Source organism: Lontra canadensis, unplaced genomic scaffold (genome assembly GCF_010015895.1).
Source record: "Lontra canadensis isolate GAN:19392208 unplaced genomic scaffold, GSC_riverotter_1.0 scaffold36, whole genome shotgun sequence".
Classification (NCBI taxonomy): domain Eukaryota; kingdom Metazoa; phylum Chordata; class Mammalia; order Carnivora; family Mustelidae; genus Lontra; species Lontra canadensis.
Genome location: NW_022631030.1, coordinates 9,751,120 through 9,765,315, shown reverse-complemented (window position 1 = coordinate 9,765,315; position 14,196 = coordinate 9,751,120). Strand labels below are relative to the sequence as shown.

At 46.9% G+C, this 14,196-nt stretch overlaps 1 protein-coding gene across 4 annotated transcripts in view; it reads left to right on the top strand.

Moving 5' to 3' along the window:
- The first annotated feature begins 3,762 nt into the window (after nucleotides 1–3,762).
- FEZ1 (fasciculation and elongation protein zeta 1) overlaps nucleotides 3,763–14,196 on the top strand; it is a 44,909-nt gene continuing 34,475 nt past the window's right edge. Inside the window, exons 1-2 of one of the 4 annotated variants that reach the window (XM_032868846.1) lie at nucleotides 3,763–3,896; nucleotides 9,409–9,758. In XM_032868846.1, the coding sequence (XP_032724737.1) occupies nucleotides 9,448–9,758 (311 nt within the window). In that variant the 5' untranslated portion in view covers nucleotides 3,763–3,896; nucleotides 9,409–9,447. Of the gene's footprint in view, nucleotides 3,897–4,316; nucleotides 4,538–9,408; nucleotides 9,759–14,196 lie in introns of those variants that run through there. The other 3 variants (XM_032868843.1, XM_032868845.1, XM_032868844.1) reach the window with 3 other exon arrangements.

Below are 14,196 nucleotides of genomic sequence, written 5' to 3'. Positions count from 1 at the left end.
ATCATCTAAATCAGATATAGGTGAGATGGTGGGTGTGATAACCCCTGGGACAAATTAGCCCTCCCTCTATGGACCAGTGGAACTGGTTGTCTTCTAAAATACAAGGGTAGGACAGACAGAAGATAGACATTCCCACTCGGAAAGGGAGGAAGTGGAAGGAGGAAAAGGACCAGTGGTTTAAAGCAAGCCTGAAACCCAGCAGGGCAAATTTCATGAGATTTCCAGGCCTGAGAATAATCCCCTGTGCCTCAGGGCACCATCACCCAGGCCCAGAGTGGGCACCCTGCCTTCAGAGTCGTTCTTCCTTCTTCTTGGAGGATACCAGGTGTTCACGGCACAGTGCCTCTCCCTATCAGCCTGTTTCCTGACTGTGGATTTCAGAAGTCAAACAGTTTTCCTTCAATGCATCCCATCCCCTATCCTTTCGGCCCAGGTTGGCAGTGTTTCTGTTGGATGAAATTCTCAGAAACTTTACATGCAACATAATGCGTAGGAGGGGAGGGGGTCCAGGCCTCCATTCCTCATTGCCTTTTACCCTAAGCAGCAAGGAGATGCCAGGCCACATTTTTCACCCTTGAAAAATCTCCTCAGCTAGGGGCACCTGGGTGGCTCAGTTAAGCATCTGACTCTTTTTTTTTTTTTTTTTTTGTAAGATCTTATTTATTTATTTGCCAGATAGAGAGCACAAACAGAGGAAATGACAGGCAGAGGGAGAGAAAGAAGCAGGTTCCCGTTGAGCAGAGAGCCCGATGTGGGACTCGATCCCAGGACCCTGGGACCATGACCTGAGCTGAAGACAGATGCTTAACCCTCTGAGCCACCCAGGTGCCTCAAACATCTGACTCTTGATTTGGGCTCTGGTCATGATCTCAGGGTCCTGGGATCAAGCCCTGAGTTGGGCTTCCTGCTCACTGGGGGCTCCGAGATTCTCTCTCTCCTTCTCCCTCTGGCCCTCCCCTGTTCATGCACTCACTTTCTCTCTCTCTCTCTCTCTCTCTCTCTAAGATAAAATACATCTTAAAAAAAAAAATAAACAGAATGTGGTATATCCACACCATGGAACATCATTCCATCTTCTTTTTTTTTTTTTAAGATTTTATTTATTTATTTGACAGACAGAGATTACAAGTACGCAGAGAGGCAGGCAGAGAGAGTGGAGGAAGCAGGCTCCCCGCTGAGCAAAGAGCCTGATGTGGGGCTTGATCCCAGGACTCTGAGATCATGACCTGAGCCAAAGGCAGAGGCCTTAACCCACTGAGCCACCCAGGCACCCCGGAACATCATTCCATCTTAAAAAAGAATGGAATTCTGACCCATGCTACAACAAGGATGAAACTCGAAAGCATATACTAAGTGAAATAACCCAGACACAAAAGGACAAACTTAGAACAGTCAGATTCATAGAGACAGAAAGTAGAATGATGGTTTCAGGGTGTGCAGGGACGAAGGAATGGAGATTTATTGTTTAATTTATACAGAGTTTCAGTTTGGGATGAAAGGGGTGATGGTGGCAATAATAATGTGAACGTACTTAATGTCACTGGATTGTACATTTGAAAATGGTTAAAATGCTAAATTTTATCTTGTGTGTATTTTACCGCAATGAAATGAAAAAAATGTTTTTATGGAGGAATAACCTTGCTCGTGTTTTAGGACATTCGCATTCCAGATACCTAGAATATCAATCATCAACTTCTAGTTCCTCCAAGTCCTCACAAAAATAAGAACAACAGAATTCCCTTATTGAATACTTACTATATGTTGGGCGTTATGCTCAGCATTTTGTGGGCATTATTTTATTTAATCTGCACAGCCACCTTGTAGGAGATATTGGAATCCCCACTTTACAGATGAGGACATTGAGGCTGAAAGCTGGCAAGTAACTTGCGCAAGGTCCCCAGCTGATACATGGAACACTGGGGTTTGACCCTAAATTTTCTGCAAAGCCCAAGCTATTTATCACTTTGCTGTGCTTCCTTGAAAGCCTCTCTCAAACCTGTGAGTCCCATGCTTTTGAAGATCAGGACAGAGGTGGCCTCTGGTACAGTGTCCCCAAGCTTCTCCTAAGAAGGATACTGGCCAAGACTGTAGTGCCTTCTACTGTGCCTGAAAGAAAGTACTTTACATATAGTAACTCTAATCCTACGACAGGCATTGGAGGTGGGTGCTATTTATTTAACCTCGTTTTACTGAAGAAGAAATGAGGCACAAGAAGGTTAACTAGACTAAGTCACAAAACTGGGTAACATCCCAACAAAGTAGACTCCGGGGTCCCCATTTAAAAAAAATTTTTTTTTTCAGGATTTTACTTATTTGTTTGTCAGAGAGAGAGAGCACACAAGCAGGGAGAGAGGCAGGCAGAGGGAGAAGGCTCCCCGTTGAGCAGGAAGCCTCATGTGGGACTTGATCCCAGGACCCCAGGATCATGATCTGAGCTGAAGGCAGACCCTTAACCGACTGAGCCATCCAGGCACCCAACCCCCCCTTTTTTTTTTAATATTTATTTATCCTAGAGAGAGAGAGAGAGAGAGAGAGAGAGAGTGGGGGAAGGGCAGAAGGAGAGGGAGAGAGAGAGAATCTCAAGCAGACTCCACACCCAGCGAGGAGCCCAACTCAGGGCTCGATCCCATGACCCTGAGATCGTGACCTGAGCTGAAATCAAGAATCCCACCCTTAACTGACTGAGCCACTCAGGCACCCCGAATCATGGGCCTTTGAACCAGCCCCCACTCTATCTGGTTGATGCCCCCTGGAGGGCAAAGTGACCAACTCTTGCTCTCCTCTGGATGGGACCTTATTCCCTTGTTCCACCTTTGTCTCACGATTGAAATGTCTGTGGGATGAAGGCATAAATGAGCAAAAAAGGGCTCCAGCTCCTTTCAGCTGAAGCTCTCAGCTTCGTCCAGAGGTCCTTCTCCACACCTCTGCCAGTTTATCTGACTTCATCTCTAACTTGACCAAAGTGTTTGGGTTCTCCAAGGTTGCTTCCATTGATACCCACAGATCTTGTGCTTTCAGTCGTCTGCTTTGGTGAATTATTAGACTTTGTACTGACAGCACTTGTAAACACAGACTTATGCATAGTGGACAAGATAAATGAATGAGGAGACAATTTTCATAAGACCCCAGGGCCTTCCTTATAATCCCCTGGTGGATTATTCTCTATTACCTCAAGTCCTCCTGTGCCAGAAACCTCATTCAGCTTTATCAGCCTGGATCCAGCTCTCATCCTGAATCTTTGGGCGGTAAATGCCGTTATCACTTTTGGCTGGAGGTCTGAGCTGGGTTTGGGCTGCCAGGCATCCCTCAGCTTGCTGACCTCGGTCCCCAGTAGAGTGGAATGAGTCAGAGCCCCAAAAAGGCCAGGGGAATCTTCGGTGTATTGGAGGGCGTCCGCCTGCCCATTCACTCAGCCACCTGCCTATGTTTTTATGGAGAATCTACAGTGTCAGGCGCTGTGAAGTATCCTTATTGGGAGTTACAGCACGCACAGATCTTGGAGCTGCTGAATATTCATGAGGGCAGAAGAAAGTCCAATGTTAGAGGGGGGAGAAATAGTAAGTCATGAATAATAATAAAGGCAGGCCACATGCTACAAGGAAGGCTGTGAATGCTAACGAGTAGATGACGTCGGGCCCGGCGCGTGCCAGCGGGCGGGTGCCCGAGCGCGGGCGCGCTCCCGAGGGCCCAAACACGAGCGCGGGGAGGGGGCGGAGGGGGCGGGGTGGAGGAGGGGAGCGGAGCCGGGCGCCGGCCGAGCTGCGGGGGGAGCGCTTGCTGGCTCGCCGCTGCCGCCGCCGCCGCCGCGCTGTGCTCCGGCCGCTCCCCGCGGCCGTGGATGGGGGTGTCCCGCTGAGCCCCGCGATATCCGCCTCCCTCCGCCAGGACCCGCACAGGTGCCGTCGCGGGGGGCGACCTTAGCCCGACCGACCCACTGCCGCGGGTGGGGGTTGGACGGACGGGGGTGGTGAAGGAGAGGCCCCGCGACTAGGGCTTCTCCGCCAGCAGGTCCGGGGGCGCCGCAGCCCCGCGCCCCCATCCCGTCCCATCCTGGAATTGGAACGGAAGAGCCCTGAGGCCGTCGCCCTCCTGCCCAGCCCTTCAAGGGAGCGCAGCGCCCGGGCCGGGAGCTTTGGGATGATGGGCACTTCAAGCATCATCAGATCAGAGCCTGGGCCCCCCAGCCAGGCCTGGCGTGCGTGTGCGTGCGAGTGTGTGTGTGTGTGAGAGAGAGAGAGAGAGAGAGAGAGATTGAGAAAGAAGGGAGGCGCGGCGCGAGCTGGGGGCAGGCCGAACCGGGAACGCTGCTCGATGGTGTGGGGCAGTGGGACTGTACTTGCTCCCTGGACCGTTATCCGGCCCGGCTACTCTTAAAACGCCCCCGAGTCATCTATGCCCCTAAGAGCCTGACCCCGCACCCGCCCGTGCCCCTCCCTGGGGTGTCGAGCCCGTCCCCAGGACCATGCATTCCTGCAGTGTCAGAACCGCTGGCAGCTGCCGCAGACGCTGCGGGAGCGATTGTTTTACTACGGAACAGGTCGGAGAAAGGACGAGGGTGGTGGTGGTTGGGGGGAGCGCTGCCCTCCGGTGGGCCCAGGGCCTCTGGGGCTCAGGGGCGCGAGGCTTGACCGAGCCCCAGGACGGGCGTGTTATCCCAGCCTTCTCTTCTTTTTTGCCTATCCCTTCCCTTGTCGCCGCTGGACACCCGCGGAGCTCCCTGCCACTCCCGTGTCCCGCTCTTGTTTGGCCAAAGGGCCGTGGAGTCTGTGTGCGGCCTGCGCGGGCTGAGCCCAGCTTTCTTGGAGCGCCAGCCATTGTGCTGTTTGGAGAAGCCTTTCTTTACCCCAACAGACCCGGGCGGGGTAGAGAGGAGGGGGATGTGAAATGAGGGTGAATGGAGCAGCAGGAGGAGGAGGAAGAGGGGGGAAGCAGAACGCAAAGGGGTTGCTGACTCCTATGCAACAAAATACATTCGTTGTAGGAAGCTGGCACTGTCCTATATCCTGGCTGGTTTTGCTGAGTAGCAGTGGGACAGCTGCGGTGAATCAGTGCAGGGCAGATTTTAGGGATGAGGTGGGTAAGGGGCTAGAAATAACTGATCTATGGGGTAGGTAATAGGAAGAAGGGGGAGATGGACTGGGGCCTCTGTGGAGGTGCAGGGGCCCCGCGGGGGCGGGGCGGGGGGGGGGGGGAGGCAATGGTGAATTCTCTGCTCCTGCTTCTCTCTGTTCAGCTCAGCAAAGCAGGGTGTGAAAATTTGTGACTGCAGCCCCAAGCTGCATCATTATGCTGCAAGGGGAGAGGCTTCTGTGGTCTCTGTGATGCTTGGAACCATCTTTTCTTTTCCAAATTACACCATCTATCAGGAGCCAAAATAAATGGAGTAGATTATAGGACATAATCAAAGTCTAGTCCTGCAGGCTGTTATTGGATAGAGTGAAAAAGACAAGGTCACCCTTCCGCGGTTCCCTTTTTCTGCCATTCTTCCTGCCTTTTTTAAAAAAAAATCATTTGGGAAGTGTAGAGACAGGATAAGCTCTGAATTGCATTAACCCTAGCTTTTCAGGGAGGAGGCCTCTGAGATGAGCTGGGAGTGAAGACAGGGGAGAGCTTGTCAGGATGCAAGAGTAGGACATTTCAGTGGGAGTGCAAAGGCACCTCACCAAGGGAGAAGAGCAAGAGAAAGTGAGCTAAAGGAAGGACAGAAGGGGCACGGGTTCCAGAAGGGTGGCCAGTGCCCACCCAGAGGTCCCTCCTTGAGCCAGGCTCTCATGGCCTCTGCCGCACCCTGGGGTCTTTCTACAAATACCGGGCTCGGCTTGGGTGTTGAGTGACTTCCAATTTCCAGTGCAGGCTTTCAGTTTTTGTTTCATCCCCAGGTTCCCGGGTGGTCATTCACACAGAGCTTCTTGGCTCCTGGGCGTGAATCGATGGACAGAAATCAGGCTATGACCATGTTTCAGAACTCTAGGGCTGTGCTATCCCGTTCTTGTTTTATAATCATCTAGGTGAATCCATTTCCTCCAGAGGCTGCCTGGGCTGAGGATAGGTGCTTTCAGCGTAATCCTCCTGTTGCCAACACCCCAAACTCAGTCTCTGTCTTAGATTCTGGTTGGCTCGTTTTCTTGTTGCTGGTTAATAGTATGGATGGTGCCGTTTCAGACTAGCCCCCCGTTGGTATCACTCTTTCCCGCTCCCCCTTCTCTCTTAGAGAAGAGTACAAATTTAAAGGAAGTGTACATATCTGGAACATAAGGCAGTTAGCTTTCATGTCTCCCTGAAATGGGGCCCGTATTCCAAGAATCTTTGACCAAATAAATCAAAAAAGAGGTGATAAAATTTATTCAGCAATGGTTCTCCCATTTGATCAACATTTGGAGCATTGCACATAGACTGTCCCGGCAGGGGGCATTTTTATTTTATTTTATTTATTTTATTTTTTACTTGACCCACCCTCCCCCTACCTTTCCGTGAAACTGAGTTATCCTTATTTTCGTAAAATCATTGACATCTATTGGACACCACATATGTCATACATTGTGCTTAGCACTTTCAAAGATTATCTTCATTACTCTACAAAATAACATTCAATTTAAATACCATTTTATTTTATTTGTTTAAAAAATATTTATTTATTTATTTATTTGAGAGAGAAATAGAGCGTGAGCAGGGGGGAGGAGCAGAGGGAGAGGGAGAGAGAGAATCTTAAGCAGACTCCACACTGAGCATGGGGCCTGATGCGAGGCTCCATCTCGTGACCCTGAGATCATGATCTGAGCCCAAACCGAGAGTGGGATGTTTAACCGGCTGAGCCATACAGGCACCCCTAAATATTATTTAAACCCCATTTTATGGATGAGGAGACTGAGGCACAAGTTTATCAGAGGCTGATAATTTGTCCAGGTCTCATACCTAAGAAGTGATAGGATCAAAAGGAGAACCTGGAGTCCAGGCTCTTAACCGTCACAGAGTTCTGCTCTAGTCCTCAACAAATCCCTCATCTGTTGTTGTTGTTTGCTTTTGTTTTTATTTTTAATTTAATTCAATTTATTTTTAAGTGCATAAAAGATAGTTATATTCAAAGAGCCCTTTTAGGGGTCTGTAGACCCTAGATGAAGAAACCTTGACTGCGAATTAGTTGCATATTGCTTTATAGTTCTGTTATCCAATATGGTAGCCGCAAGGGCGCCTGGGTGGCTCAGTGGGTTGGGCCTCTGCCTTCGGCTCGGGTCGTGGTCTCAGGGTCCTGGGATCGAGTCCCGCATCGGGCTCTCTGCTCTGCGGGGAGCCTGCTTCCTCCTCTCTCTCTCTGCCTGCCTCTCTGCCTACTTGTGATCTGTCTGTCAAATAAATAAAAAAAAAAATAAAAAAAAAATATGGTAGCCGCAAGCCACCTGTGGATAGTCCAAATGGAAAATGTACATTGAACACACGCTGGATTTCAAAGACTGAGTACGAAAAAGGAATGGAAACTGTCTCATTAATATTTTAAAATATAGATTACATTTTGAAATACAACCTTTTGGATATATTGGATCAAATAAAATACATCATTAAATATTTTATTAAAATTAAGATTGTTAATTAATAAGTTGTTGAAATTAACTTCCAAAGCTATTAGCTCTACACCAACACCTTCATCTTCTAACAGATGAGAAAATCAGGACCCATGAAGCTTGTCACTTAGCCACACATTGGCAGGTCTCTTTGGCTCTTGAGCATATGTTCTTTCCAAGATACCATACTGCTTTTATATCTCTTTATTTTTATGTCTTATCATGTTGCCTTTGCAAACCATAAATACTTAGAATGTGTTTTGTTGGGATGTGATGGTAACTGGCTTAATCCCAGTACAATCCCAGTAAGAGCTGGCTTGGTCCTGGCCTGGCATGACCTTTGCCTCACTCATTTAGAGTTTAAGTTTTATAGACAGAGATGGAGAACGGCACTTGCAGGGCAAAACCCATGGTTTTTGTTATCTGTTCGGTTCTCCTCAGGTGGTGGTTCCAATTTCAGCATCTCATTGGACCAGTAATCACACAGACAGGAGAGAAGAGTTTGGTTGCCTTTCCACATTATGGGGAAGGAAGTGGAATAGGGAGGGAAGGGTGTGAGAGACAGTAATGCTGTGCTGCTTGAAATTGAAAATGAGAAACTATATGTAGGGGACAAATGATCATTTCTCGTTGAGTGCACATTGATTGATTGCCTAGCAGCACAGCAGTGTGTGCTAGAAGCCATACGGGATGTCCAGAGATGTTTGTGCCCTTGAGGGATTGAAATTAAAATTGGGGAAGGACTTGGATATCCACATGGTTGGATATATCGCGGTGGAAAGCAGTGTATGAGGAGGACCCAGAGCCGTGGAAAAGAAAGCAGGCCTGAGTGTGCAGCCTTTCAGTGGGGTGTGCCCGAGATGGTTATGGAGGTTGGCCTTGGAGCACATGGGAAGTTAGCTGGGTCTCTCTCTTTCAGGATAACCAATCATTTGATCCATTCCTTTAACCCCAGATAGAAGCTCTGTGTCTTAGAAGAGCTCAGGTGCTTGTTTGAAAGTCTCTATTGGTCTATGATTTATTGATGAGGGTAGTAATATCCAGGTCCATGAATTCCTATCCAAAACCCTTAGGGCCAGGCATTTTGAAAGCAGTAATAGAGTGCATATCCTGCATATCGTCTCCTGGGGATTGGGGCAGCAATCGCCATAATTAAAAACATTAACATTTCTGCAGCAAAACACATTAAATGGAATAAATTAAAACCATAAGCAACTTTAAATTCATGTAGATCAGCTTTAGTTGCCAAGTGAGGTCAGGTCAGATTCTGCCACCAAATAAGTTATCAAAGACTTCTGGTTCTCAGAGCACATGGTGAAGAATGTGGACCTATGGTAATAATAATAATAATAATAATAATAATAATAAATGGAGAACATATGGAACAACAATGATGTTTATTATCTTCCAGATACAGTTCTAAGCACTTACCTGGGTTTACTCCCTTAATCTATCAGACAATCCCTTGCAGATGATTATTTCTTGAGAAAAAAACAAAAGGAAGCTCAGAGAATTAAGGAACTTGTCCGGCTACAACTTGTCAGGGTCAGAACAGGATGCAAACCTGGGCAGTCTGGTCCAGGCCTGCGTCTTAACCACTCTGCTTTGTGTTTTGGAGCAGGGAACTGGAAGCAGGGATGTCTCTAAAGTTTTCTTCACTTTGGTTACTCACACGGATGGCCCTATTTGAACATCTCCCGTGTATAACAGTGAGCGGCCATGATGGATGCCTGGCAAGCAGAATCTTCTTTCTCAGAGGGATCTAGAGCCAGGGACGACTTGGTTACGGCTCCCCGGCAGAGCTGTCACAAAACCCCAGCCCAGCTCATGTTACCTTGTTTATTTCTCCTAGATCAACTGAGAGTTGCTGTTGTCCTCTCGCCGGGCAAGAATGGAGGCCCCGCTGGTGAGTCTGGATGAAGAGTTCGAGGACCTTCGGCCCAGCTGCTCAGACGACCGGGAGGAGAAACCACAGTGCTTCTACGGCTCATCTCCCCACCATCTAGAGGACCCCTCCCTCTCTGAGCTGGAGAATTTTTCTTCCGAAATAATCAGCTTCAAGTCCATGGAGGACCTCGTGAATGAATTTGACGAGAAGCTCAATGTCTGCTTTCGGAACTACAACGCCAAGACGGAGACCCTGGCTCCCGTGAAGAACCAGTTCCAGATCCAGGAGGAGGAGGAGACCTTGCAGGACGAGGAGTAAGAAGTCTTAATTGCCCTCTGTTGCTTCCGACATGAGCCCCGTAGACTGGGGCTCCTTGACACGGACCTGGTTTCTGTCCATGGGTTCGTGTCATTTACACTTGCCTCTAGTGGGGCAAGGCCCCGGGAATTGCCGACATTCCACTATTATGTCCCTGTACGGTGGCCTGTAGAGCTTTCTTAAAATGGAAACCTTAAAGGAATGAAAGATTTTTAGAAAATAGGTTTTCTTTGATACAAAATGGAATTTTAGGAGCATGATCCATTTTAGAGCCTATCTTCAGTTTTCTTTCTTTTTTTTTTCCCTTTCCAAAAATTTATTTTGCACAAGCCTTCTATGACTCTCTTTTTCCTCATTAAAGCACACGTTTTACTTTGCTTGCATGTGGAGCTGTTTCCCTTATTATTTCTAGTAGCTTTAATTACATAAACTAGAATTCTTAACCCTTACAAAGCTTACTTTCTGGTGAAAACGAAGACGTAAACAATGGTAAAGACGTTGTTATAATAGCATTCTTCAGACTGACAAATTTAGGGATACATTTAGTAATTTCTAGAAGCACATGTTGTAGGATTTTTGCCTTTGGTGCCTGCTGTTCCTGGTCACACCGCTTTGAAGAATGAAGAAGTAGAGGGGCAGAGTTGAGGGCAGCAAAGCAAAGTTTATTGAGTGATAGTACAAAGTTCCCAAAGAAGAAGGGGACCCGAGAGGGTTGCCCTTTTTTTTTATTTAAAGATTTTATTTATTTATTTGAGAGACAGAGGAGCACAAGCAGTGGGGAGGGGGCAGAGGGAGAGGGAAAAGCAGACTCCCCGCTGAGCAGGGAACCTGATGTGGGGCTTGATCCCAGGACCCCCGAAATCCTTAACTGAGCCAAAGGCAGACACTTAACCAACTGAGCCAGCCAGGTACCTCTTCAGTTTTCTTTATATCAGTAGTAATCCACCCAGATATTAGAAATAAGGACCAGAAGAAAAATTAACTAACAGTGACAGATTCCTGGGGCCCCTGGGTGGCTCAGTGGGTTAAGCCTCTGCCTTCGGCCCAGGTCATGATCTCAGGGTCCTGGGATCGAGCCCCACATCGGGCTCTCTGCTCAGCAGGGACCCACCCCCACTGCCTGCCTTTCTGCCTACTTGTCATCTATCTCTGTCAAATAAATAAATAAAAATCTTAAAAAAAAAAAAAACAACAGTGACAGAGTCCAACAATTTGCTTCCAGAAACAGCAGAATTATAAAAATCACCTGTTTACAAACCCTCCTCAGGACTGGAAAATCATCTACAAGTGTTAAGATATGTCCAAACCAGAAACCATACTAACCGAGAGCCCAGGGAATTACTTTGGGCACAATAAAAGTGACAATTAGGTGATGTGGCTTTTGAGTATACAGAGTCCCTGGGTCACTTACTAGCCACTCCTGGGGTCTTAACTGTAGTCAAGAAAAGGGCTTTGAGAAAAGTGCTGTATGAGGAGTGACTAGAAAAAGATGAAGGGGATAATTTGGCACATAAATTAAAGAAGGGTGTTTTAGGCACTTAGTAAAAATAGGCCTGAATTCCCTATAGAGATAAAATAAGTATCAGTTGTTCTTAAGGGATCACACACGTAGTTGTAATGGGACTTTGGAGCGACCGGGTTTTGGTTTCTCTTTTTATGAACTTGAGCCGGGGGAGGGGGACTGTTGCCCATAAATAAGTGGGATAAAACGGCGTGTCCTAGACAAGGGAGCCTGACCAGTGTGGGAGATAGTTGCTGACTTGATGACCCTGTGAGTGTCCTGGGATTCTGTGTCTGTCTGTCTCACTCACTATTATACCCCCATGTCTAATCCAGGGTCTGGTGTGTTGTAAGTAATCCAGGAATATTTTTTGGACGAAATACTGAATATTAAATGAATTGGGTGAGCAATAATGGCCATCCTCGTAGGTAAAGATAGTGCATTTCCAGATCCACACCATTTCCTTTTCTCCTTTTTAATTAATGTTGGCCTGAAGTCATGATCAGAGAGAACATTTTACTCTGGTGACCAGTACTATAACTGTGAGCTCTGTGTTTAAATTCAGTTTTAAGTTTGAAACTGACTCTTCTTAAATGCCGAGCCTGTTATAATTTGTTAACTCCTATAAGTCGAAAAAGAATGGCTCTGGGGCTTTATTATACAGAATATTTTTTTTCACTGCCTGGTGCAATGAACTAGAAATACAAAGACTGTGAATTATAATTTTCTTACTCCTGCTAACTCACTGTGTGACCTTGGGCTAGTCACTTAACTCTAGCCGACTGCGTGGGTCCTCATCTCTGAAACCTTCAGAGCTCAATCTTGATGAAGCGGGGCTAAGAACTCGGAAAGACCCTAATTCCTTATCTTACCCACAATGACATTTTAAGATGCGTCCCATTCCTTTTGCTTCCAACAAATCATTTCTTCCCAATCTAACGGCAACCCTGCCTCCCCCGCTCCCCGCTGCCTCATTAAGGACGAAGGCCCAGTGAACTGGTTCTTACTCTCTTCTAGCACATTAGCAGAGGCCACTCAATGTTAATTACCATCACATGGGGTTATTGGTCCGCTCACCCTTTTTCTGTCTTGCCTGCCTCATTGACTGCTTCAGCTAAAAGACCGAAGGTTGAGTAGTTCCTTAGAGATAAGGTACAGTTTGGGGATAGCGTAGAGGGAGGAAGCTGGGAACAGAGAAATTAACACTGTGCTTTCTAAGCAGTCCATGTATCTAAGCCTTTCCAACTTAAAATAAAAATCAGAGTTAAATTGCACATTTTGCCTAGAGATACCTATCCGGACACTATAAAATTATAAACTATAAAATTATGATGGAGAAAGGAAAAAGATAATTTAATATCTAATGTGGTTATGATTCTCCTGAGCATAGCTTGTACTAAACTTGCCTAGTTTTAGTAGTGGAATGGGTGTTTCATCCACAAACAGACTACAAGTGTTTCGGCTGGGTTAGACCTAAATAATAGAAACATAAAACAAAAGCTGTGTCATTCTTAGTCAAGCTAACCTCCTTAAAGATAGCACAAGTCATAAAGCCAGTGCAGTAATTCCCTTTAAAGTTTGGATTTCTTTAAAAAAAAGAAAAAAGATTGGATTTCTTTCCTTCCCGTGTGGAACCATTTGGCCAATAAGTATTTGGCTGAGAAGTCAAGTTAACTCTGACTCGTCAGGCCGTGGAAGTTTTAGGCACTACACGAGTCAAATTTGAATAGTTATTTCCTGGCTGTAAGCTTAGAAACTTCCAGAATCTATTCTTTGCCCATGTGTGATCATCCTTTCCTTTGTCATGAGAGATTGAACTGGGAGGCTACAGACCTCAGCCCACTGCCTGCCTCACTGGGGTTGCGATCCGTCCTCTTACTGGCACCCAGGATACTGAGGGTCCAGACATGTGGGAACAATCAGTTTCCTGTTCTTCAGATAGAATTGTTGGGTTAAAGCTGTTAAAAATAAAGTCCATGTGGGGTCATGCCTGTCTGGCGTGGTCTGGAAGAGCATGTGACTCTTGACCTCGGGGTTGTGAGTTTGAGCCCTGTGCTGGGTGTAGAGATGCCTTAAATAAATAAAAACTTAAAACCAAGTAAAGTCCACGCGGTAAATAAATACCACGTAGTCAGCTATACTTGAGGGTGAAGACAAGTAAATACCGAATATGCAGGACAGGGAAAGCCGACGGGTAACTGATTTTTAGGAACTTTATTTCTCTTCTCAGAAGTTCAGTTTCCCCAGAGGGCAGCGGTAGTATTGATTCTATTTAAGTCCTCGAAAGAATTTAAAAGTTGTTCAAAGCCGGTATGTGCGTATAATAATTCCTAAGTATTAACTGTGAACCAAGCATTAATATACTCACAGGAACACACACCCAAGCGAGGCTGTCGGCCTGGCTGGGCACAAAACACTGGGGGGAGGGAGGAGCCAGCCTCAAGGGTATGAAGGGAAAGGTTATCAAGTCGGAATTCTAATAAGCCCTTTAAGCCTAGCTGCCTGCTGTATTGTCCAGAATAGGTACAAAGAGGCGTGTGTGTGTGTGTGTGTGTGTATGTGTGTGTGGCAGGACTCACGTAGCCTTGATGGCCATATTGCCAGTAGACCCAGATCTCTGTATCCATGTCTTGTCACAACCCATCCTGCTCAGTCCCTCACACTCTGCCTGTGTCCATTTCCGAATCCCCAGCCCTGGTTGGTGAAAGATGGTTTAGTCAGTCCACAGGCATCTCGCTAAGCCCAGGCCATAATCCACGCACACGAAGAGCAGCATAACGACGGGAATTAAGGCAACCTGTTTAATCTTGGCTGTTTGAGAACAGATCTAGGAGGTAACATTGGGAGTCTCCCTTCCCCAAGATAAGAGTCCGTAGCAGGGTGCTTCTCAGGGAAGTAGAATTTCACAGTCCTCCTCAGGGTGCCTGTAAAAG